Source organism: Dromiciops gliroides, chromosome 3, assembly GCF_019393635.1.
Source record: "Dromiciops gliroides isolate mDroGli1 chromosome 3, mDroGli1.pri, whole genome shotgun sequence".
NCBI classification, from domain to species: Eukaryota; Metazoa; Chordata; class Mammalia; order Microbiotheria; family Microbiotheriidae; genus Dromiciops; species Dromiciops gliroides.
The window spans coordinates 153,904,239-153,931,509 of NC_057863.1; the positions used below are offsets into that span (position 1 = coordinate 153,904,239).

A 27,271-nucleotide genomic window follows, 5' to 3' on the forward strand; every position below is an offset into this window, starting at 1 on the left:
AGGAAGACAAATGGTAACCACATGTGCTAGTAGGAGACAGAGATAATCCCAGAGGACAAGACTGTCCCACCCCAAAGCCTGTAACCTTCAACCCAGGAGCTCAGTCAATGTAATACCAACTATTTCAGTATCCACTGTCCACCCATACCGCCCCCCCCATACTCTATGAAAAGCTTTGCCCTTCCAGCTGTTTTGAACTCTTCTTCCTCCCTGGGAGGCTAGGTCTCTGACCTTCCTTTTATCACTTCTATTTAATTTAGCGTTAAATAGAAGACTACTTTAATTCTAATTGGACTGTGTGCAAAAGTAGAATTCTTTATTGAGGAATACCTGAGGACCACCACCTCTCACCTGTGACAGTTTCTTCTAAGGACCTCTCCTTAGTAACTCCAGATCTCATAGACTGGCCAAGAGGAGATCCCAGCCCAAGCCTTATTTGTCCATTGTTTGGCCTCTTGATGGCTCAGGGTGAGTGTAAATAGCAATTGTTTCTATTCTGACCAGAAACCCTAAGGGTCTCTCCACCTCACCCCCTCACCCCCTCACCTTGCATCCATCCATCCATCCATCCATCCATCCATCCATCCATCCATCCATCCATCCATCCATCCATCCATCCATCATCTCTCTCCCCTCCCTCCCTCCCTCTCCCTCTCCCTCTCCCTCTTCCTCTCTCCCCTCTCCTCCCACCCCCACAAGAGAGGCCTTTTTTGGCCTCATTTATTATCCTAATCTTAATCACTGAATGGGCCTTGCCTCAGGCAATATGAGACTGGTGAAAGTTCTTAGTTTAAAAGTTCAAGGTCTCCCAGCTGATCTATGCTCCAGTTGTCCAGATCTATATGTTCCCACTGGACCCAGAGGACTCTGGAGCAGAGAGTGAGGCTGGTGACTTTGCATAGCCCTGCCTCACTTCAATTCAGTGCAAGTCATAAAATCACCTTAAACAAGAAGAATTTAGCACAGTGCTTAATTGAAAAAAAAAATAGTGCATCAAAGCATATAAGAAAGTGAAATAAACACGAACAAGATTAATGGAATTATGCTGCCTGGTTTCACTTGGGAATATTCATACTATATATAGGCTTATTAGAATAGGCTTTATTTATTTATTTTTTTTGGCAGGGCAATGAGGGTTAAGTGACTTGCCTAGGGTCACACAGCTAGTAAGTGTCAAGTGTCGGAGGCCAGATTTAAACTAAGGTCCTCCTGAATTCAGGGCGGGTGCTTTATCCACTGTGCCACCTAGCTGCCCCCTAGAATAGGCTTTAACTAGGATAATTAATTCTATAAATTCTACATCCAAAAACCATTTATGCTTGGTTGCTAGTGATAGTCTTTCCATTATACCCTTTATGCTTACTGATTTAAATCAAGATTTAAATCAGTGAATAAAAAAAAAAATCTGAGAAAACTTGTACCATATCATTTGCAAAATCTACACAAATTCCTGATATTTTATTATTTCCATTTATTCCCTTCAATGGTATAGCATAATTATCCATGCATTCTCATCCTGTTTAATTTGTACCTGTGTCCTCAAATAAAATTATACATACAAGAGGAACCCAATTTGTTGAAGGCCTTTCCTTAGACCAATTTCTTCAAGTATGGGAGTACCTTATAAGTATTAAAAAAGAAAAAAGGTTTTTTCAGACCCCCAGAAAGTGCTAGTTGTATTAATATTATCTATTGAGTGAGAAAATATATAATGGTAAAAACTACTATAATTTCAGAACACTTAAATTAACATATTTTATAAATAACAAGAGCATCTACACATATTTGAAAAATCCATTACTCATATTGAACATTTTATCAGAACTCAAGATCAAAATGACAATGCTTGATGTGCATAGGAATTCCTGAACCTTTTGTAATAAATGATGGTCCTGAGGCATGTTCCCCTAGATGCTTTGCTTTGTGGTTACCAATGTAGTGCAGGGGCTCCACCAGGACTTATCTCTCAGTCTGATGGTAGGAACAGGCTTCCTTCTTTTCTACATATATGTATTCCCTGAGAGATACAGAGAAACTTACCAGATCAATTGTTTTGGCCTTTTTCTTGGATTCATCATCACACCATGTTTCACACCATAACCATTCTTGAGGAAGAGACTTAATGGCAACCTGGTGAATCATATTATTGGGTAGGTCCTATAAAAAAAATCAGATGTGAACTTAGATATATAATACCTGTGATGCCAAAAATAGTCATACAAAGCAGGAGAGTGAAGTAAATAAGATAGTATATTTTGTTGCTGGTTAGTCATTTTGTGGTTGTGTCATACTCTTTGTGACCATCTGGGGTTTCTTGCAAAGATACTGCAGTGGTTTGCCATTCATTCCCTTCTCCAGCTCATTTTACAAATGAGGAACTGAGGTAAATAGGGGTTAAGTGACTTGCCTAGGGTCATACAGCTTAGTGTCAAGTGTTTGAGGTCAGATTTGAACTCAGGTCTTACCTGATACTATATAAATAATTAAATAATAATTTTAGATAGTATATAAATAGTACAATAATATATGAACTACAGATTTGTTTTTAAAATAGTTGAATAATTTTCTTTTAAACAAATTTTGCTTAAAAGTTATAGTTATGGGGGCAGCTAGGTGGCACAGTGGATAAAGCACTGGCCCTGGATTCAGGAGGATCTGAGTTCAAGTCCAGCCTCAGACACTTGACAGTAAGCTGTGTGACCCTGGGCAAGTCACTTAACCCCCACTGTCCCAGAAAAAAAAAAGTTATAGTTATGGGGGCAGTTAGGTGGCACAATGGATAAAGCACTGCCCCTCAATTCAGGAGGACCTGAGTTCAAATCTGGCCTCAAACACTTGCTGTGTAACCCTGGGCAAGTCACTTAACCTGCCCCTCCCCATATATGCATATATATGCATATATATATATATAAAATGTTTATATGTATATAAAGTTTTAGTTATTTTTTCTACACTGGGGAGCATATTCATTGATTAAATTTGAAATAAGTAACTGTACCAAAAATTTTAAATTTTAAAATCACTCTAGAAAAAGGTTATTATATAAAATTAAAGACTAATAATATATACACAAGACAACATCATTGAGTAATGTCTATAGCAAATTTATTTTATCTGTATTTGCCTATATTGACTCTCATTGTCAGTTTAATGTCAGGTTTATGTAAATAATGGGGGGGGCAGCTAGGTGGCGCAGTGGTTAGAGCACCGGCCCTGGATTCAGGAGGACCTGTGTTCAAATTTGACTTCAGACACTTAACAATTACTAGCTGTGTGATCCTAGGCAAGTCACTTAACCCCAATTGCCTCACCAAAAAAAAAAAAAAAAAAGAAAAATCTCTATGTAAATAATTGTTGCTGGGTGCTGTTTAAGCAAAGAAGCATTTAAGTTAGAATGAGAGAGAGAGAGAGAGAGAGAGAGAGAGAGAGAGAGATTGATTTTTTATTACTATTAACACTTTTACTGGCAAAATGAAGGCTTGGTATAGTGCAAAAGAGACTATTGATTCATATTTTTATAGTTTCTCAAAAGCAGGGGATAATGTGGATCCAGGTGAATTATAGACAAATGAGCTTAGCAGCCTTTCAGCTAGTATTGTTGAGGTGGTTACCTCTAGTACTTCTTTCCAAGGTTTTCCAGTGGGGTTGACAAAAGGGAGATGGTTAGGGAGAAAGTCATGCCTAAAGACAAGTTCTGGGAAACAGTGGGCTTCCTATACATCCCTGCCTAGCCATCCCAGAAGCACCTCCACCCAACCCCCCAACTTGTTACATGTTGGGAGCCACAAACACATATATACATACAAACATGCACACACATACCATACACATAAATACATATACACATACATACATATATAGTTAAAAAGAAAATTGTCCCCACAGTAAACAGAGTGAGAAAATTAGTTCCCCACATATCAGAGTGGCGAGAAATCAAACTGTGACGGATATAAAGAAACCAGACCATGAACCAGAGTAAGGGACAGCTCAGTATAAGGAGTACCCATTTACTATTAGTCTGCTCAGCAAAACAAAGCATGCATGCATGGGAGCTTCTCAAAAGGAGGAGCTCAGCTCAGACTTGTGGAGGGGGGGATTTGTAAGCAGTAGTCACGGTTCCTAGGACAGTTAAGGTTTATAGTCTCAGGCATGAGCTGTTTGTACAGCTGGGATTTGCCACTCTTGAAGAGACACAGGTCCTGTTGCTTTGCAACAGGATGGTCTTTATTCTATTTTGCACAAGACAAACCAGCCTTAAAAGCAAACAATATGATAAGGGAATGTAAAACAGGGGGTCATTCCAGATACAGCTATCTCTTGGAAGGTCCAAGAACCTCCAAATGGCTTGGGGATGTTGGAGAGGTGGACAGAGTGTCTAGTGCTCTAGCAGATAAGGACTTCTCTGGAAGCACTATAAATCCCCAAATGGCTAAGAGGGAATAGTCTTTGCAGATAAAACTGGTATGTGCTTAATTGGTTTTGGATTTTTGCTACCTGTACATCCTGCTAGGTCTGGTCACTGAAAAGGATTTTCCCATTTTCCACCATACACACACACACACACACACACACACACACACATACACACATATACATTTTCCCATTTTCTACCATATATAGATCTATCTATTGTAACGATTGGAATGACGCCACCTGCTGGAGACTTACTGTAGAAAAGCTATGCCATGAGGTGAAGGTCTATGAGGGGAAGACCATGTATCTTTTCTTTGGCATCAGGAAGTGAAGTTTGCTTGTGGGAGGAAGAAGGGGGGAGCTGGTGTGCTGGCTGACTCTCCTTCCTGAGGACTCTGGTGGAGAAGGGAGCTACAAATGCACTCTCCCTTTAATAGATAGAGGAATCTAGGCCTTTCTTTCTTTACAAAATTCTTATTCTCCTTAATAAATGCTTAAAAGTCTAGCTCTTGCTAAAGCTTATAATTTATTGGTGACCACTCATTAGATATTTTAGACAGTATGGCTAGAATTTTAGCCCCTTACACTATCTATCTATCTATGGTAGAAAATGGGAAAAAATATTTATGTATATATAATATGTTGTTCACTTTTGTCCAACTCTGCATGACCCTATTTGGGGTTTTCTTGGTAAAGATACTGGAGTGAGGGGCAGCTAGATGGCACAGTGGATAGAGCACTCCCGAATTTGAACTCAGGTCCTCCTGAATCCAGGGCCGGTGCTCTATCCACTGTGCCATCTGAGTTGCCTCCCTCCCTCCCTGCCAAAAAAAGATACTGGAGGGGCTTGCCATTTCCTTCTCCAGCTCATTTTATATATGAGAAAACTGTGTCAAACAGGGTTAAGTGACTTGCCCACTGTCACTCAGCTAGTAACTATCTAAGGCCAGATTTTGAATGTAAGAAGATGAATCCTCCTGACTCCAGGTCTAACATTCTAACCAGTATGCCACCAGCTGCCTTCAAGTATCTGTGTGTGTATTTGCACATATGTGCACACATATATGTCTGTCTAAATATTTTGGGAGGAAAAATTTAAACTCTTCCATTTGGTTAGGATCTATTTTTATTATACTGATGTTGCCTAGCCATGTTAACTCACTAAATATTCTTCCAGCTATTTAAGCTGTTCTTTATTTCTTTGAGGGGCACTTTGTAATTGAATATATACAAGTTTTTTATGTGCTTTGGTAGGTTGAATCCCAGGTATTTTATGCAAGTTATAGTTATTTGGGAGGTATTTTCCTTTCTATTATTGCTTCTTAAATTTTGTTATTCTTATATAAAAAATGCTGTTGCCTTTTTTTGGGGGGTTGCCTATAATTTTGCTGACATTATTGTCCTAATTAGTACATTTACTGATTCCCTAGGATTTTCCAAGTATACTATCATGTTATGAGTAAATAGGGAAAGTTTTGTCTCCTTTTTATACAATTGTGTGCTTTTTATTTCTTTCTCTCACCTTATTGCTGGTGCTAATTTTTCTAGAACTACATCAAATAATATTCAGGAGAGTCGGCATTTTTGCTTCACTCCCATGTTTATTGGGAGTGCATCATTGCATATGATGTTTGTTTTTGGTTTTAAAATAGATGCTTTTTTAATATAAAAAAATCCCTTTATACTTTTCATCAGTTCTTTCTTTTTCTGTTTTGTTAATATATGTTTATGGAGATATTATTTTTTTCCCTGTAGACTACTTTTAGCAGCAACTCAGAAATTTTGATGTCTTGTTTCGTCATTATCATTTTCTTTTATATGGTTATTGTTTCTATGATTTGTTCTTTGATTCATTTACCAGTTGGGATTTCATTCAAGTTTCCATGTGGGTCCATATTTTTTGTCTGTGGTCTTTGAACCAAAGACTATTTTTATTACATTATGGTCCGTAAAGGAAGAATGAACTATTTCTGCTTTTTTACATTTGTTTGCAATATATTTGTGCCCCAGTTTGTGTCAATTTTTGTAAAAGTTCCATGTGGTTCAGGAAAAAATATCTATAGATATAGATACGTGTATGTGTATGTGTATGTATTCTTTTGCCATTTAGGGCAAAGGTATATTTAGGGCAATATGTATATTCACTGCCATTTAGAAGATTCCCTAAGTCGTTTAACTTTAGTCCTGTTATCAATTTGTTCAGTACTGTATTTTCCCTTTTGTTTATCTGTTAGACTTATCCAAAACTGATAGAGGGATATTGAAATCTTTGGTCACTATTGTGTTACTTTCTATATCTTCTTGTAGCACAGATTTTTTCCTTTATGAATTTGACAGTATAAATTTATTATTGATGGTTTGTTGACCATGATTCCTTTCAACATAATGTAGTTTTTTGTTTATCCCTTTTTATTTTTTTGTTGGTTTGTTTGTTTTTTGTGGGGCAATGGGGGTTGACTTGCCCAGGGTCACACAGCTAGTGTCAAGTGTTTGAGGCTGGATTTGAACTCAGGTCCTCCTGAATCCAGGGCTGGTGCTTTATCCACTGTGCCACCTAGCTGCCCCCCTTTTCTTTTCTGAATATTTGTTTTTGCCTTGTCAGATAGTATGCTTGAACCCCTGCTTTCTGGATTCACTTGATGCAGTGAATTGTTTTCTTATCCCCTGAGTTTTATTTCACATATGCTTTTGTTTTTCAAATATGTTTTTGTAATCAACAGATTGTAGGATTGAAAAAAATCTAATCTGTCACTCTTTGTTGTTTTATTGAATTATTCCATTCACATATATATTTTCTTCCATCTTTCTCTAATATTAGACATTTTTTCAAATTATGATTTTTCTCTTTCTTCTGCTACAAATATATGTAGAAAAATAGCTATACCTAATTTGCTTGAGTGCCCCCCTCCTTTCCTCCCCATAGTCCTGAGGAGGAACTCTCAGAAGCAGTTAGAGCAGTTTATCTATAGAGACTCTCCCCTTGCCTTTGTTTTACTGTTTATCCTCCAGGCTTGAACTGTCAGATTGAGAATGGAATGAGGAACTCAAGTCTTTGTAGTTATCAGTACCTGTGTCAGATTCTGGATTGTACAGACATCTCAATTACCAGGAAGAAACAAGGCCATAAATCTTAACTGCACCCCCTAAAACTGTGACCCTGCTGTTTAAATATCCCCTTCCTCTAGTAATGCTGGGGATCTCTTTCTTAAGATTCCCATATACATGCATGTCTATCTTGCTGAGGAGAAATAAAATGAGTATTTGTCTAGATAACTGTGCTTCACTCTTTTTTCCCCCGTTTTTGTGGGGGATGGGTTTCTTAACATATAGTACCACTTCATCTTATTCTGTTTTTTAAAGTTAGCCTATTTCCACTGGCTCCCTTCTTGCCACCCTGATCCCTTCTTGTTTGTTACCCTTTCCCTCTGGTATTTTGCTTATTGCTTCCTTTTTCTCACCTGTTTTTATCTAGTTAAATAATTCCCCCCCCTTTTCTCTTTTTAGTCAATTAGATCCTCCTTTGTTCTCCTGTCAATTAGTCCTATTCACTAGTTTTAAAATTTTCATTTTTATGCCTCTTTCCAAAAAGGATTTCACTTTTTTTTATCCTTTCTGTCTATTCTAGACCTTCTTTCTTTGTTTTGTGACTCCAATAATTATCTAGTTTCTCTCTATTCTTCATCCAAATAAAAACTTCCAAAATATCAATTCTAGAATTTTTCCCCTCTAAGGTAGTTTCTGCCATGGCCTTCTAGAGCTTGCCCCGCTTTTCACTGTACCTCACCTTCAGAACAATGATAATCATTTCAAGTATCAGATCCCCAGCCACATCCTTGATTATGCAGCTTACCAATGATGTATTACTCCACCCCTTTAATTTTCTCCATTTGTCTCAAAATCTCTTCCCTGAGTCCATGCCTTCCTACTCCTCTTGATGCCAGGTGCCCCAGGAAGTTCCAACTTCCACTCTCCTCCAGCCACACAAAGATGAATGGAATTTTCAAGTAGCAAATACCACAAACCACACCCAGCAGGAGGTCCCACCTCCCTTCATAGACCATCTCTTTTTATCCATAGTAACATTCATCAGTGTAAAGCCACTGTCACCACCAAAGTAAAGCCTCTTTCTTCCTGTTTTCAAACCTTTCCCCCTCCCCTTTACCCACTGCCCTATAACCTCTTCATACTGAAACCAGAGAGGTCACCTTCCCTTCATTACTAGTCCTCCATATGACTTGGGCACATCACACATTCTTCTCTATCCCCTTGTGCTCCTCCCTTCTCTCATGTTTTCTCCTATGTTGTAACACAGATACACAAAAACACCCAAAGAGAACGAATGATTCATCTGTAGACAGGGTGTAGCTAGGTTCCCTCCATAATGCCTCAGGCCTGCCTCTCCACTGTTAGCTCTCCAGGACTTCCACCTTCATCCTAGTCTAATCCTGGTCTCTCTGCTGTCCTTGGCGATAACATCTATTCACTCCTCCTGCATTTCTGTTGTTTGAGGTTTTTGAAAAGCAAACAATCTCTTCAGTTCCATTTCCCACCTAAAAATGTTTAAATGCTACTTCATTATCAAACATCTGTCTTTTTTCATTTATGATTAAGCTCAGATTTGCAGAATAGGCCACCCTGGGCTGCATCCTGAGCTCCACAGACCTTCAGCAAACATTCCATTCTATCCAGTGTTTTGTGGTGGATGCAGAATAATCTTGCATTATTCAAATTTCCTTTCCTATGTATTTGCAGGTCTTTCTCTAGATTGCTTGTAGAACTTGTTTCTGAACCGAACTGTTAAATTTAACCACTAAGTCTTTTGAAGTTTGTAGCCCCTTCCCCTTTTTCTGGCAGTGATCTATGAATTCTTGGTGAAACTTATTGCAGATTTCAGTTCTTCAATTCTGCATTACTTTTTCCGTGTAGGCCAAACTCTTTGTTTTCATCATCATTCTCATTTCTATTTTGAATCACTAAGGAATGGCAAGTTGCCATGTTCTCCTCACATTCCACAGGGCCCTCTGTCTCATCAAGTGTTGGATTGTTTTCTTTTGTTTTGCAGTATTTATTCATGGATGTCTGAACTAGTTTTCTGTATCTGAAGGCCATGTTTCCTTCTGTTGTTAATGTTTTTCTGGTTGATTTATCTGCTTATATTCAAGGTCTTTGAGTTTTCTTCTTCCTGAGATCTACGGTAATTTCAGTCAATTTTCCTCACTGATTTTTCCCTATTGTTCACTTTCTGATTCTGTCTCCTCTTATGGGAGGATGGATCTAAAACATCTCCACTTCCTCTCACACTGGATAGAGGAGTTCACCAGCCTAGGTGTTCAGCCCCAAGTGACTTTCAGATAGACAGAATGAACTGACTTAAAGCCTGTCCCTCAGGTTTAGTGGAATACTGCATGTTCTCTTCCTCCTCCCCTCTCTATTAGAATATAAAAAAACTCATCCATATCAGATTATGCACCTATACTTACCTTTTTATGTTTCTCTAGACTTCTGTATTTATATTTCATGAGTGGAGGGGGCGAGATTGTGAGTGGAACAAAACAGTATAGTTCAGCTCTACCATTTATTACACAACTCACTTAGTAAACAACTTACCCTTTAAGTAAGCAGTAAATATGATTCAGAATCCTTTAGAGATGAAAATGAATGTAGGTTTAAGAATTCCTCAGATGGAGGAAAAAAACAACTAAGGTGAAAGATCAAAGGCTTCAGCTGACAATTGAGAACCAGAGAGACTAAGGTAAAACTGAAAGATTTCATTCAATAAAGAAAAACCAAAACTTAAAAAAAAAAAAAACAACAACAAAACCAAGGAACCATTTAAGTATAAAAAAAGGAAGCCTCTGCTCAGGCTGAGAGTCATTTAAAAAAAAAAAAAGGTCCTCAAATGCCTCAGTAGGAAGAAATCTCCTGAGGAGCTAAAATGAAATGGACAGACTTCATGTGCTAAGACCATAACTGGGTCTCACACACAATGAGAGAAGGCTTAGTTAACTGAGTATTAAAGAAAAGGTCTCTCTATCCAAAGTAAAAGGCTTCAACTAAGGTTGATTACAGGAGAGGACAACTTTGGTGTCCTTTCTGAAGGAAAAGGTCTAAAGATTGATCAGTGGAGTAAAGGAAACTTTATTTAATCTCCAGAGTAGTGAAGACCTAGAACTCAATTCTTGGGGCCTCAGCAACAAAAATGAAAAAGAAAAAAAAGAGTTTTATAATGCTAGTGATGACCAAGGACACAAATCCAAAAAAGGAGAATAACTAAAAAACTACCTATAATCAAAACCTCAAAGGACAAAAAAATCTCTTTGCACATCTAAACAATTAAAATTCTTCAAAGAAATGAAGCAATAGTTTAAAAGAAATGAGAATTATAGAGGAAAGAACTGGAAAAAAAAAAAGCTCAAAAGTGTAACAGAAAAGGTACAAAAACTTATGAAAGTTAAAACTCCCTAGAAACCAAAATGGATATTAGTGACTCTAGGAGACAACATTGCAGTGTAAGTTCTGGGAAATTCTACCAGATTGGAAAGATTTTGAGCATGGCCCCAGCTGTGGACCAAATCTGTTTTCCTAGTACCAGCCTAGCTAAAAAAAAAGGGATATATAAGCAGCAGTCTGGCTACCTCATGGTAACCCATGAAAAAAAATGTAATGGCCCTTAGTACTGTGTGAACCCCTTTTGTATCTACTGTGACTGCCAGCAGAGTGATGGGAAAATAGGGTAGAAGGTGGTAAAAACACAGTTATTATACTATCAAGAAATTTTATTTAGATAGTTAGTACTCTAAATGTGAGGTCCTTGCCCAAAGATCAAAGAGTATGCAACATGTAAACCTTGACATTCTAGACTATAGATGAAACCAAAAGAAAGGAGGAAAATGTGACTAAATGGAAGGAAGGTTCATAGGCAGTCCTTGGAGAGGCAAAGAAAAGAGTTGGTGTAGTGGGTTTTATCATATACCTGGGGCAACAAGAGCTATTATATCCTGGGGCACTTGAATATTATGTATTTCAGTACTAATTATCATTAATATTTCTTAAAAAAATCACCATGGAAATCACGGCAGCTCTTGCATTGACTTTTTTTTTTTTTTGCGGGGCAATGGGGGTTAAGTGACTTGCCCAGGGCCACACAGCTAGTAAGTGTCAAGTGTCTGAGGCTGGATTTGAACTCAGGTCCTCCTGAATCCAGGGCCAGCGCTTTAACCACTGTGCCATCTAGCTGCCCCCTGCATTGACTTTTGAAAATGAAACAGTAAGGAAAGTCTGTTAAGAAGTTGATAAGGTCCTCTAAATTGGTTACTTCAGTGTAAAGATAGAGAAAAGTGAGGTTGAAGGGAAATATATGGGAACGTCTCATTCAAGAAAAGCAGAGACATATATAGCACAGAATCCTTAAAGCTTTATGTTATGAATACTTTCTTCATGGACATGACAAGTACCAAATAACACCATAAAGAATAAAATAGATGACTCTTTAATAGACAGGAAAAGATTTGCTATTGATGTGGGAGTTTTTCCTAGGTCTTTGTTGTTACTGTTGTTGAGTCATTTCAGTTGTGCCTACTTCTTCCTAACCCTATTTGGGGTTTTCTTGGCACAAATACTACAGTAATTAACCATTTTCTTCTCCAGCTCATTTTACAGATTAGGAACCAAGGCAAATAAGGTTAAGTGACAGGCTCACACAGCTAGTAAGTATCTAAGTGCAGATTTGAACTCACAAAGATGAAACTTCCTGATTCCAGGCCCAGCAGTCTCTACTGCACTATACAGCTAGTAAATGTATGAGAGTGAATTTGAACTCAGGGAGATGTATCTTCCTGACTTTAGTCTTGGCATTCTATCCACTGTACCCTTTTTTAAGTCAGTCATCTTTCTATCATTAAATCACTGACTTATCAGAACTAATAATGAGAATAATAATGAGAAAAAGATATAGTATATAACTGAAACATCTTAATACTGACTTATTTAAATAACTGAAAATTTAAAAATGGGAAATGGATATCAGAAACGACACTAATATAATGCTAATTTTATCCAAAAGTTTAACCAATGTTGATTAATTGCTGCAACAAGGAGACTAAAAGAGCTCTGATAACACCTTGATCAGCACATTTCTGGGTTCCTAGTTAAATTAGAGATATGGCTGCCAAAGGCAAGGTCAGGTTAGAAGAAAAACTCCTTTGCAAAGTTTTATGAAGATCGATGGAGAAGTTTGAGAAATTTTGTTTCATAAAGCAGAGATATAGTGGAGTATAAAACCAGTTTAAGCACAGTCTGGCAAGATCCCAGGGGCCTTCAAGGATGAAAATGGAAGGATGACCACAAAAAGAAGAAAACTGGAAGAATTTTGTCAAAATCATTATGACAAGTTAAGGTTAGTGGAACCACCTCACTTGGACCCCAATATCACAGTCACAGATGTGTTATAGAGGAGATATACAGGGATGCAATACAAGTGATATACAAGGTATAGCTAAATCCTAATTAGGATAAATAATGAATCCTCTGAAGTGATCACATTAATCAGATTCTGACTATTCAAATTATAATTACATGTAAAATATGGTAATTGGTTCCAACCCAATAGAAATATGAAATGAAAAAATTTAAACTATATTTTTATCTATTTATTATCATAATATCACCACAAAGGATAAGAAAAATGTATTTCTGACTCAAGTTTATTACAAAGAAGAGCAAAATAGTATCAAAAGCAACATGTTAAAAATTACTATATATTTTACCTAAAGATAAGCCTACACTGACAATATAATGAAAAAAGAGTTATTATCATTTAAAATATTTTAGCAGTAGACTGAACTGTCTTCTCTTTCTTTAAAACTTAATACTTAAAAAACAAAACAAAACAAAAAAACCCCTTCATACTTATACTAGTAGGTACAGAAAGCTTTATCCAACATCTTGGTGAATTTAAATGCTCACATTCTCACATAATGATCCCAGTGTATTTGGATAACCAGGGATATTATTTAAAATCCACAATTCTTTAAATATAATGTTGTTGTCTTGGCAATATTTTTTCAATACTGAGGCTAAAAACTTGAAAACCAGTCTTTAAAAACAGCTTTAGTCATCCATGCTTTCTTACTTGATCACCTAAAAACTGGAATAGTTGTAGCCTCTCAGAGTCTGAGGATTCTGAGACTAACAAACAAGTATTGGTTTTAATTTAAAATACCCTTTCCCATTACCTTCCAATAAAAGAATTAGGCAATCTTTAGACACTTTAAATCCAGAATGAGTTCATTCTTTCTGTGTCTTTCTCTGTCTCTATCTTTCTTTTGAAATCTAAGTTCTTGTAGTCATCCCACATTAAAAATCTGTTGATCAGTGTGTCCATCTTTTAAAATTTTCTTCAAAGCTTCAGGATATTTGGCTGCTGTATCTTCTTCTGCATTGGCTGTTCTTCAGTAATTTTAACATTATACAACTATATTTGATTTTTAAGGCGATTGAAACAATCAATACTTGCAGTAAAAGTTTCTGTACCATCCAGTTAATTTCCACTTTTTTTCATTGTTATAAATAAATTTGAAGCTTTTGTTTGAATGGCTACTCTGCCAAGAGGAATGTATTTTTTTGAAATTGCAATCTTCTATCCATACAGCTAAAAGACACTTCATTTCTATCACTGTTATACTTCCGTTCCTTGTAGTTTGGAAAGTAAAAAGGCTGATACATGTTTTTATCTTATACCAAAGATTCAGGCATTCCAACACCCGGTCCTGATTTAAAGTCAACATGGCCACATTCATGCTGCACAATTAAAAAAAATTAATAACAAACCTCTTATTTTTTGCACAGGCAGTATTTCCATCTGAAATAGTCTTCCTATTTTACATTTTGTTAAGAGTGCTTAAAAAATAAATTAGTACAACTATCGGTAATATTGTGCGTAGCAGTATATCACAACAACAGGCAAATGTACAATGACAACTCAATAGCATGTTAAAACCCTTGTCACACTAACTGAATTTTTGTAGGCTTGATTGTCACTGATACATGAGTTTTCTAATTCTTCTAAAATTTTTGGTGTACAATAATTCTAGACTTCTGTTTCCCTAGCATTTGTACTGGTGAATTTTAAATTTCATCAATATTTTATAATAAGCCAGGTTAATTTTTTCAGGAACAAACATTTACTAAATATCTATGTGTAAGGCACTGTTTTAGACATTAAAGAAACTATGGTGAAAATAGTCTCAAGGAGTTTCTAGTTATACTGGAAGAATATGATATGTGCACAGATAAAAAAATATGTAGAGAGAAGCAATTTGGCTAGAAAAGAACAAATTTCATTTGCCAGTTTTATCTTATCCCTCTAAATTAAGTAACATGAAACCCCCAAATAATCTTCATAGCTTCTACTAGATGTAAGGCTGTGATGAGATTAGGAATTTTTTCGTCTTAACCTATATAACAGGTAGAAATGGGAGAAGGATGCTAAGGAGAAGTAGTGCCCCCGAGATAGACTGTATGCCTAACAGCCTGTGCACTATGCTGGCAAAGAATTTGGAGGATATGTAATTAGGAAAGTATGCTGCAATTGGGTTTCCCTGTATTTAGTTTAAAAATAATGTTTTCTCTCTAATCCAAAGCTAAATGAAATGGGAAAACAGAGATTAGTATGTTCTCCTCAAGTTGATATTTAAGGCCCTCCACTTCAAATCATGCCTTGGCATAATCATATTCTGTTTTTTTGTTTAACCTGTAATTTTTACATATTCTGAACTCGTATAACTTCCTTTCAAGTACTTTTTCACTTAATAATTTTTTACTAAAAGCTGGAGATCCTCAGTGTAAGAGTTTTATTTGTGATAATACTTATAAACATTAAAGTGATATATAAATTATTCTGTATAAAACAACAGAACTAAGAAATCCATCAATTTCAGTAAAGTTAATGTTACAACTTAAGACAAATTGTTGCACTTGTCTTTGCTACATTCAAGTTGTGTAATGAGAATTTGAGGAAAATGCTTTTGTTCCAGTAAGGAGAAATATGACTCCATAAGAAAGGAATCTATTTCTTAAAATTTTAATTATGTGAATATTAGGAAAAGGGGAAGCAATTTCATTATTGTGCCATATCATAACATGGATCAATGAATGCTAGATTTATATAGAGTATTAAAACTACTTTTATAAGTTTACCATTGTTTTTTGGTAACCTACGTGAAAAAAAATGTTTTTAATACAAAATTCACTTTAGCCATATCACTGAATTAGTGAATAGATTTAATTTCTGAAATACATTTATAATACAAAAACAAATTAAAAAACCCCACAGTCCATGAGAAAGTGAAATAACTGCAAGGGTTTAAAAAAAAAGTCCAATTATTATGATCAAAGGTGAAGATAATGTGTCAGATTAAAGGAGGGAGAGAATCCTTGGTAAGAGACACTCCACACTGTAATGTTCTTCCCTTTTACTTTCTAGGCCCTATTAGTTAACTTTCATAACAAACTTTTAAATCAGAATTTAGCCAGATCTAAGTATAATTGTAGTTATTTTCCATTTTTATTTTTGTTTTTACCAGACTTGACATTTCACATGACACTTCTAAGTGATGAAAATTACTTCTACCAATGCGGAGATATCAAGAGACTTCCTCAGGGTCACAAAGATAATATGTGTCAGATGTGGGACTTGAATCTTGGTCTTCCTGAATCTGAGGATATCTCTGCATTCATTATATCACATTGCATCTATTTTTTTTTAATTGTATGTGTTCTTGAAATGTTATGTTTTGCTCTGACTGTAAGAATCAAATTATAAATATCATAAAAGTAAATCTAGATATAACTTATTAAATCAATACTTACCTGATCTAGGTTGGACAGACTGTTTGGGTCCTGACTAAGGGCCTGGTACTGACCTCTAAGTCTATCTCCAGCTGCAATTTTTCTGAATTTCTTGAGATCCACAACATATAAGGCACTGAAAAATAAATATTCCTTAGTCTATATTGTTATTACTTATAAGTACGGAGTGGGCCTAGAGATTCTAGAATCTTAAATTCTTAACTTTCCTTTGAATTCAAATGGGTTAAGTAATATCTTTCTATTTTCTATTCTGTGGATAAAGCACTAAACTTTGGGTCAAGAAGACATGGATTTGGGGCAGCTAAGGTAGCACCGTAGATAAAGCACTGGCTCTGGAGTCAGGAGGACCTGAGTTCAAATCTGGCCTCAGACACTTGACACGTACTAGCTGTGTGACACTGGGCAAGTCACTTAACCCCATAACCCCACCAAAAAAACCCCAAACAAACAAAAGAAGACATGAATTTGAATCTTATATCAGATACTTATTTGCTGGGTGACCTTGGGAAAGTCATTTAACAACCTATCTGAGCTTCAGTTTCTTCAATTATAAGTGTGTGTGTGTGTGTGTGTGTTGTGTGTGTTGTGTGTACTTGGAAAGTCCATTCCAGCTCTAAATCTATGATCCTATTATCTATTGGGGGTACATCCACTCATGGGAACTATGATTATCCAAAAATGTCAATAAGGTTCTGTTCCTTTCTAATGGAGGAACTAAGATTTAAGACATCAGTGCCCCTGAGACCAGAGATTGGAAATTCAAGTGTCCTCATGTTTATCCTAACATTTTATTCCATAGAGCATAGTATGAATTTGCTAATGATGTAAGAGTATATTTTTCCCCCATAAATTTCCCAGTCAATGGAAAAGTTACTATCTGAGTAAATTATATATTGATGAAAAACTAAAAACTGTAACTTTTCTTACCTGATATGGTATTTTCTTTTTACTAGATGGGAAGCCCAATATCCTGATTTCCAGAAACGGTATCCATCCATTTCAGTTCGACTATCACAAAATGGTGTATAACCATATGGTGCACCACCAAGATCAAAATCTCTAAGTTCTTTTAGGTCTGTTCTCACAATCTAGAAAATTTAAAACATATTTTTAAAAAACCTGTTGAAGATTATAATAAAATACTGACCCTGTATATCTGCAATGGAAATCATCTTGTATTAGAGACTTCTACAAAGAATTATATTTTCTTTACAATAGCATGTAACTTCAGTTTTGACAAATATTCCCAAAATATAATCTGAGTCCATTAAAATATCTCAAGATATAAGAAAGAGAAGAGAACTCAGAAGCCATTTGGTCTAATCCATTCCTGAAAAGGAATCCTTTCTATCCTTTCTGTTAAGTCTACTTGCAGACCTTTAATGACAGGGAATCCATTACTTCCAGAAATAGTCCAGTCCCTTCTGGTAGCTCAAATTATTAGGAAATTTTTTTCCCCATTAAGCTTAAGTCTGATCCTTTGCAATTTCTAACCATTGTTCCTATGACAAATGAATTCATAATTCTTCTTTCTACTGCTTTTTTAAAAAAAGTAATTTTTTTGGTTACATTTCAAGTTCTGTATTGTCTCCCTCCCTCCCTATCTCACACTAGAAAAGGCCACAATTTGACACAGATTAGATGGATGGATGGATAGACAGACAGACAGATATGTGTATGTATATAAAACCATACTATGCAGACTTCTTTCATCAGTTCTTTTTCTGGAGGTGGATAGCATCTTACTTCATAGGTTCTTTGAAGGTGATTTGAATATTTATAATAATCAGAATAGCTTAGTTGTTTACAGTTATTCTTCCAACAATATTACTGTTCTCTAGGCTCTGCTCATTTCACTCTTCATTATTTCATGCAAGTCTTCCCAGGTTTTTCTGAAGCTATCCTGCTTGTCATTTATTATAATACAAAGGTATCATAATCACATACCACAACTTGTTTAGCCATTCCCCAATTGATGGGTGTTCCCTCAATTTCCAGTTGTTTGCCAGTGCAAAGAGATGATTATTTCAGAAGACATAGGTTCTTTTCCTTTTTCATTGATCACCTTGGGAAATAGACCTAGTAGTAGTATTTCTTGGTCAAAGGGTATACACAGTTTTATAATTCTTTGGGGATAATTCCAGGATGCTCTTCAAAATGGTCAGATTAATTCACAGTCCATGCCACAGTGTATCAGGGTCCTAATTTTTAAACATCTCTAACATTTGTCATTTTTTTGAATGTGATAGGTGTGATGATATCTCAAAGTTGTTTTAATTTGCAATTCTCTAATCAATAATAATTTAGAACATTTTTTCATATGATTACATATAGCTTTGATTTCTTCACTGAAAAATTTCCTGTTCATATCCTTTGATCATTTATCATTTGGGGAATGACTCATATTCTTATAAATTTGACAAAGTGTTCTATATATTTGAGATATAAAAATTTTATCTGAGAAACTATCTATAAAAATTTCCCCCTATTTTCTGCCTTCCTTCTAATCTTGGATACACTGGTTTTCTTTGTACAAAAACTTATAAATTTAATGTAATAAAAATTATTCATTTTACATCTCATAATGTTCTCTATCCCTTGTTTACTCACAAATTCTTCTCCTATCTATAAGTCTGATAGGTAATATGTTCCATGCTATTTTAATTTACTTATGGTATCTCCCTTTATATCTAGATCATGTATCCACTTTGATCTTACTTTGGTAAATGGTGTAAGATATTTCTGCCAGACCGCTTTCCAGTTTTGCCAACAATTTTTACTAATGAATTCTTATCCCCAAAACTTAAATCTTTACATTTGTCAAATACAAGGTTACTGTAATAATTTACTACTTTGTATTGTATGTCTACTCTTTCCATTGATCTACCTTTCTATTTCTTAGCCAGTACCAGATAGTTTTGAAAATTACCACCTTATAATACAATTGGTACTAGTAAAATCCGGTACTGCTAAACCTCCTTCCTTTCTATTTTTTTCACTAACTTCTTTGATACTCTTAACCTTTTGTTCTTCCGAATGAATTCTGTAAGAATGGAAGGGAAATATAGAGAAGTAAAACTACAGACCAATTGCCCTAATGAACATTGATGTAAAAATTTTAAATAAAATAGCAGCATGGAGATTACAGCAATATCTCACAAAGATCATGTGGGATTTATACCAGGAATGCAGGGCTGGTTCAATAATAAGAAAACTATCAGTCTGATTGACAACATCAATAACAAAAATAACAGAAATCATATGATTATATCAAAATATGCATAAATAGCTTTTGAAAAAACAACATTAATTCCTATTAAAAACACTAGAAAGTACAGGAATCATTGGCGCTTTTTAAAATAAATGATAAGTAGTATCTATCCCAAACTATCAACAAACATTATTTGAAAAGGGAATGTTAGAAGAAGCCTTTCCAGTAAGATCATGGGTGAAGCAAGGATGCTCATTATGAATACTATTGCTCAGTGATGTACTAGAAATACTAGCTATATTAATAAAACAAAAAATAGAAATTAGAGGAGTAAAAACAGGCAACAAGAAAACAAAACTATCATTCTTTGCAGACAATGATAATAGAATACTTATACTATACTTAAAGAATCCTAGAGAATCAACAAAAAATGATTTGAAATAATTAACAACTTCAGCAAAGTTGCAAAATGTAAAATAACCCCACAAAATCATCAGCAAGTCCAGCAGGAAGAGATAAAAATGAGAAATTCCATTGAAAATAACTGTAGACAATATAAAATACTTGGGAGTCTACCTTCCAAGAAAAAAACCAGGAATTATAGGAACACAATTACAAAACACTTCATACAAATAAAGACAGAGCCAAACAATATGGAAAAACATTAATTGCTCATTGGTAAGATGAGCCAATATAATAAAAATGACAATTCTACCTAAATAAATGTACCTATTAATTAAGTGCCATAACAAGCAAACTACCAACATTTATTTTATAAAGCAAGAAAAATAAAAAATAAAATTCATCTGCGAGAACCAAAAGGTCAAGAATATCAAGGGAATCAATGAAAAAAAATGTGAAGGAAGTTGGCCTAGTAGTAACAGATCTTAAACTTTATTACAAAGTGGTAATCATCAAAATAATCTGGTACTAAGAAATAGGGTGGTGAATTAGTGGAATATATTAGGTACACAACACAGGGTAGTGAATAATGATAGTAATATAGTGGTTAGGGCAGCTAAGTAAAGCAGTGAATAATAGAGTGGCAGGTCTAGAGTCAGAAAGACTCATCTTCCTGAGTTAAAATATTCCCTCATATACTTACTACATGTGTGACCGTGGCCAATTCAATTAACCCTTTTTGCCTCAGTTTCCTGCTCTGTAAAATGAGCTGGAGAAGGAAATGACAAACCACTCCAGTATCTTTTAAATTAAAAAAAAAATTTTAATGCTTTAATCTCTATTTAGACAGCATCAGTTCTTTCTCTGGAGATGAATCACATTTTTCATAAGTCCTTCAGAGTTGTCTTGGATCATTGTACTGCTGCAAATAGCAGCTAAGTCATTCACAACCGATCATCTTACAATATTGCTGTTACTTTATATACAGTACATATCACTTTGTATCAGTTCATGTAAGTCTTTCCAGGTTTTTCTGAGAGCATCTTCCTCATCATTTCTCTTTGCACAATAATGTTCCATCACAATCTCATCCACAATTTGTTCAGTCATTCCCCAGTTGATGGGCATCTCCTCAATTTTGAATTCAGTTTTTGTTTTTTATCTCTTTTTGGATACCAACCTAGTAGTAGCACTACTAGGTCAAAGACTATACATGTTTTATAGCCCTTTGGCCATTTTGCTCCACAGAATGTTTGAATCAATTTACAATTTCACCAGCAGTACTTTAATGCCTCATTTTTCCCATATCCCCTAAAAGATTTGTCATTTTCCTCTGCTGTCCTATTATTCAATCCAATAGGTATTACTAGTACCCCAGAATTGTTTTGACTTGCATCTTTCTAATCAATAGTAGCTAGCTTTAATTATTTCATCTGAAAACTCTTCATATCTTTTGATCATTTATCAGTTGGGGAATGGCTCTTATTTTAATAAATTTGACTCAGTTCTCTATGTGTTTGAGAAAGAGGCCTTTGTCAGACAAACTTGCTTCAACATTTTTTCTCACAGTTACTATTACTAACTGACTTTCCCTCCATCCTATTACCTCCCCATGACATTTATTCTATTCTGTATCTCCTTTCACTCTGTCCCTCTTCAAAAGTGTTTTGCTTCTGACTGCTCCCTCCCCCAATCTGCCCTCCCTTTTATCACCCCCCCCCCATGTCTTTCCCCTCCTACTTTCCTGCAGGGTAAAATAGATTACTATACCCAATTGAGTGTGTATGTTATTCCTTCCTTGAGTTAATTCTGATAAGAGTAAGGTTCACTCACTCCCCAGCACCTCCCCCTATCTTTCCCTCCACTGTATAAGCTTTTTCTTGCTTCTTTTATGTGAGATAATTTACCCTATTTCATTTCTCCCTTTTCCATTCTCCCAGAGCATCCCTTTCTCATCCCTTAATGTTATTTTTTAAAGATATCATCCCATCATATTCAACTCACACCTGTGCCCTCTAACTATACTCCATTGAGCGGCCCTAATAATGAAAAATAATAATGTTACCAGTAGGAATCTAAACAGTTTAACCTTTTAATATCCCTTATGACTTCTTTTTCCTGTTTACCTTTTTATGCTTCTCTGGAGTCTTGTATTTAAAGTCAAATTTTCTATTTAGCTTAGGTCTTTTCATCAAGACTGCCTGCAAGTTCTCTCTTTCATTGAATTCCCATTTTCCCCCCTAAAGGGTTATATTCCATCTTGCTGTGTAGGTGATTCTTGGTTGTAATCCCATTTCCTTTGCCCTCCAGGAATATTATATTCCAAGCCCTCTGATTCTTTAATGTAGAAGCTGCTAGATCTTGTGTTATCCTGACTGTGGCTCCAACAATACTTGAATTGTTTCTGCCTGCTTCTAATATTTTCTCCTTGACGTGGGAGCTCTGGAATTTGACTATAGTATTCCTGGGAGTTTTTCTTTCACTATCTCTTTCAGGAGGTGATTGGTGGATTCTTTCCATTTCTCTTTTATCTTCTGGTTCTAGAATATCATGGCAATTTTCCCATACAATTTCTTGGAAGATGATGTCTAGGCTTTTTTTTTTATCATGGCTTTCAGGTAGTCCAATAATTTTCAAATTATCTCTCCAGGATCTATTTCCTAAGTCAGTTGTTTTTCCAAAAAGATATTTCACATTGCATTCTCTTTTTTCATTCTTTTGGTTTTGCTTTATTATTTCTTGATTTCTGATAAAGTCATTACCTTTCATTTACTCAATTCCTAATTTTTAAGGAGTTATTTTCTTCAGAAAGCTTTTGTATTTCCTTTTCTATTTGGCCAATTCAGCTTTTCAAGGCATTCTTTTCCTCACTGGCTTTTTGTACCTCTTTTGCCATTTGGCTTAGTCTGTTTTTTAAGGTATTATTTTCTTCAGTATTTTTTTTGTTTCCTTTACCCAGCTGTTGACTTTTTTTCATGATTTTCTTACATCACTCATTTCTCTTTCCATTTTTTTCCTCTACCCCTCTTACTTTATTTTCAAAGTCCTTTTTGAGCACTTCTATGGCCTTGTGCTATAACAAATGATAAGCAGAAATGAAAGCAGAATGCTTTCAGAAAAACCTGGGAAACATTTATGAACTGATACAAAGTGAAATGAGCAGAACCAGGAGAACATTATACACAGTAACAGTATTATACAAAGATCAACTGTGAATGACAGCTATTCTGATCAATACAATGATCCAAAAAAATTCTGAAGGACTTAATTAAAAATGTTATCCACCTCCAGAAAAGGAACTGAGATTGAAGCATATTCTTCTAAGTTTCTTCATTTTTTTTCTAATTTTCGGGGTGGGAGGATCTGTTTTCTTTTACATCATTGGAAATATGTTTTGCATGACTTCACATTTATAATCTATATCAAATTGCTTGCCTTTTCAAGGAATAGGAGGGGAGGGAGAGAGACAATTTGGAACTCAAAATTTTAACAAATGAATGTTTGATGTATGAATCTATGTGTGTGGAGGGAAGGAATTCCAGAGCCAAGATGGTGGAATGAGGAAGGAACCCTTGGATGCCCACTCCACCCCCCATCCCCCAAAAGCTCAGAAAACCACCTCAGAATTGGTCTAGGAGCAGGGAAGCAGTTTACCAGCAAGGCAGGAAAGGTCTGTCTCACTGGAATGGGAGAGGAACAAGATCCAACAGCTGCAGCAACAGCCAGTCTCACAGCAGGGGACCTGCAGCAAGGCTCCAAACTTATGTTAATACACTATCAAGGCTCCACCCTCCTGTAAACCAGCAGCCCACTAGGCAAGTGAGTCTGTACAGCACAGCAAGATTCCACTCCAGTGACCCCATTCTCAGCACAAACTACCAGCACGATCTTTACCCCACTGCTGATCAGTAGTGAAGCCCTGTCACAGGACTAGTCAACAAGGAGACCCCATTCCTGGGGCCTGCCAGTAGAGAGACACTATTTCCATAGCAACTCAGAAGCAAGGCCCCAACTCTGGGGCAGACTAGCAGCTAAAACCCATACACAGGGGAGACTAACAAGGAGGTCAAAAATTTACTGAGGAAAATAACTCTCTAAAAAATAGAATTGGCCAGAAGGAAAAGGAAGTAGAAAAGCTCACTTAAGGAAAGAATTCCTTAAATATTAGAATTGAGAAAGTGGAAGCTAATGACCATATGAGACATCAACATACAATAAAACAAAATCTAAAAAGGTTAAAAAAAATAGAAGAAAATGTGAAAATTCTCATCGAAAAAACAATTGACCTAGAAAATAGATTCAGGAGAGATAATATAAGAATGATTGAACTACCTGAAAACTGATTAAAAAAAAAAGCCAGGACAACATTTTCCAAGAAATTATTAAAAAAAACAAAAACAAACAAAAAAACCAATCCCCCCAAAAAACAAAAACAAAAACAAAAATAAAAACAAAAACAACCTACTGCCCTGATATACAATTCAGATATTGTGGAGCTACTTTCAGGATTACACAGGATTTGGAGATTTGACATTAATTGATGAGAGGGCTTATAATATGATATATTAGAAACCAGAGGAGTTCAAATTACAAGAAAGAACCACCTACCTAGCAAAACTGAATATAATATTTTGTGGGAAAAAATGGACATTTAATGAAATAGAGGATTTTCAAACATTCCTAATGAAAAGACAAGAGCTAAATAAAAAAATTTGACCTGCAAACAAGACTCAAGGGAAACATAAAAAGCTAAAAAAGGAATAAGAGAAAATATAATAAATTCAGTAAGGTTAAACTTTATATTTCTATATGAAAAGATAATATTTGTAACTGTTAAAATTTTTTTTTACTATAAAAGCAATTAGAAGGAGTATATATAGACAGAGGAAATGGATATAAGGTGACTTTGAGGGAATGATACCCCCAAAAAACAAAATAAAGGGATGAGAAAGAATATTGCACTGGAAGAAGAAGGGGGGAAATTGAATGGGGGTAAATTATCCCACATAAAAGAGATATTACAAAGAAAGAGAAGACTAGGGAGGTGATGGGCAAACCTTACTCTCATCAAAACTGGCTTAAAGAAGGAATAACATACACATTCATTTGTATACAGAAATCTACCTTACCCTATAAGGAAGCAAAAAAGGATTGGGATAATAAAATGGGGAGGGTGTACTGATAAAAGGGAGGGTATACTGGGAATGGCAGTGATCAGAAGTAAAACACCTGTGAGGAGGGAAAGGGTGGCGGGGTAAGAAAGAGAGGGGGATATAAACATTGAAAAAATAGCAGAGAGGGAAATATACAGTTCGTTATCATGATTATAAATGTGAATGGGATGAACTTACCCATAAAATCGAATCATATAGCAGAATAGATTAAAAAACAGACTCCTACAATAGATTTTTAAAAAGAAACAAAGAGATACATACAGGGTAAAGGTAAGGGGCTGGAGCAGTATTTATTATGCTTCAGCTGGAGCAAAAAAAGCAGGGGTAGCAATCATGATATCAGACAAAGCAAAATGAAAAATAGCTCAAATTTTAAAAAAACAGGGAAGGAAATTATATCATTCTGAAAAGTACTACTGAAAATAAAATTATATCAATACTAAACATATACGCACTAAATGGTATAGCATCTAAATTTTTGGAGAAGTTGAATGAATTATAGGAGGAAATAGATAATAAAACTATACTAGTGGGGGAACCTCAACTTTCTCCTCTCAGAACTAGATAAATCTAACCAAAAATAAACAAGAAAAAATTAAGGAGGTAAATAAAATTCCAAAAAAGTTAGGTTTGAGAAAATTTTTGGAGAAAACTGAATGGGAAAAGAAAGGAATATACCTTTTTCTCAGAAGTACATGGCGGGGCAGCTAGGTGGCGTAGTGGATAGAGCACCGGCCCTGAAGTCAGGAGTACCTGAGTTCAAATCCGGCCTCAGACACTTAACACTTACTAGCTGTGTGACTCTCGGCAAGTCACTTAATCCCAATTGCCTCACCAAAAAAAAAAAAAAAAGAAGAAGTACATGGCACCTATACAAAAACTGACCATGTCTTAGGATATAAAAACCTCACAACCAAATGCTAGAAAAGCAGAAATAGTATATACATCATTTTCAGATCATAATGCAATAAAAATTACATTTAATAATGGACAAAGAGATTAAAAATGAATGGATAGTAACTCATCTAATCCTAAAAAAATAAGTAGGCCAAAGAACAAATAGAAACAATAATTTCATTAAAGAAAATGACAACAATGAGACAACATACCAAAATTTATGGGATGCAGCCAAAGTGGCACTTAGAAGAAAATTTATATCTCTAATTGCTTACATCAATAAAATAGAGAAAAAAGCAAGACTCCACTCCAGTGACTAAACTAAAAAAACTAGAAAACGAACAAATTAAAAATCTTCAATTAAACACCAAATTGGAAATCCTGAAAATCAAAGGAGAGATTAATAAAATTGAAAGTAAGAAAACCACTGAACTAATAAATAAATATAGAAACTGGTTTTATGGAAAAAACCTAATAAAATAGATAAACCATTGGTTAATTTGATTGAAAAAAGGAAAACCAAATTACTGGTATCAAAAATGAAAGAGGTGAATTCACCACTAATGAAGAGGGAATTAAGACAATTGTTATGATCTATTTTGCCCAATTATATGCCAGTAGATTTGACAACCTAAGTGAAGTGGATGAATACCTATAAAAATATAAATTACCCAGATTAACAGAAGAAGAAATAAAATATTTAAAAAGCCCAGTTTTAGAAAAAGAAATTGAACAAGCCATCAATGAACTTCCTAAGTAAAAATCCCCAGTACTAAGTGGATTCACAAGCTAATTCTACCAAACATTAAAAGAACAATTAATCCCAATACTATACAAACTATTTGGAAAAATAGATGAAGGAGTTCTACCAAATTCCTTTTATGAGGCAAATATGCTACTGATACCTAAACCAGGAAGAGCCAAAACAGAGAAAGAAAATTATAGACCAATTTCCTTAGTGAAAATTGATGCGAAAAATGTTAAATACTAGCAAAGAGATTGCAATCATACACTATGACTAGGTGGGATTTATATAAGGAATTCAGGGATGGTTCAGTATCAGGAAAACTATCAGCATAATTGACCATATCAATATCAAAACCAAAAGAAATCATATGATTATCTCAAAAGATACAGAAAAAGCCTTTGACAAAATACAGCACCCTTTCCTATTAAAAACACTAGAGAGCATCTGAATAAATGGAGCTTACCTTAAAATGATAAGTAATATTTATCTAAAAACATCAACAAGCACTATCTATAATGGGGATAAGCTAGAAGCTTTTCCAATACAATCAGAAGTAAA

At 35.2% G+C, this 27,271-nt stretch overlaps 1 protein-coding gene across 1 annotated transcript in view; it reads right to left on the reverse strand.

Moving 5' to 3' along the window:
• UGGT2 (UDP-glucose glycoprotein glucosyltransferase 2) overlaps positions 1 to 27,271 on the reverse strand; it is a 235,755-nt gene that overhangs the window by 17,736 nt on the left and 190,748 nt on the right. The window contains exons 35-37 of the mRNA XM_043994943.1: positions 17,209 to 17,369; positions 16,282 to 16,396; positions 2,041 to 2,157 (exon numbers count right to left, since the gene is read on the reverse strand). Coding sequence (XP_043850878.1) covers positions 2,041 to 2,157; positions 16,282 to 16,396; positions 17,209 to 17,369 — 393 coding nt within the window. The remainder of the gene's footprint in view (positions 1 to 2,040; positions 2,158 to 16,281; positions 16,397 to 17,208; positions 17,370 to 27,271) is intronic.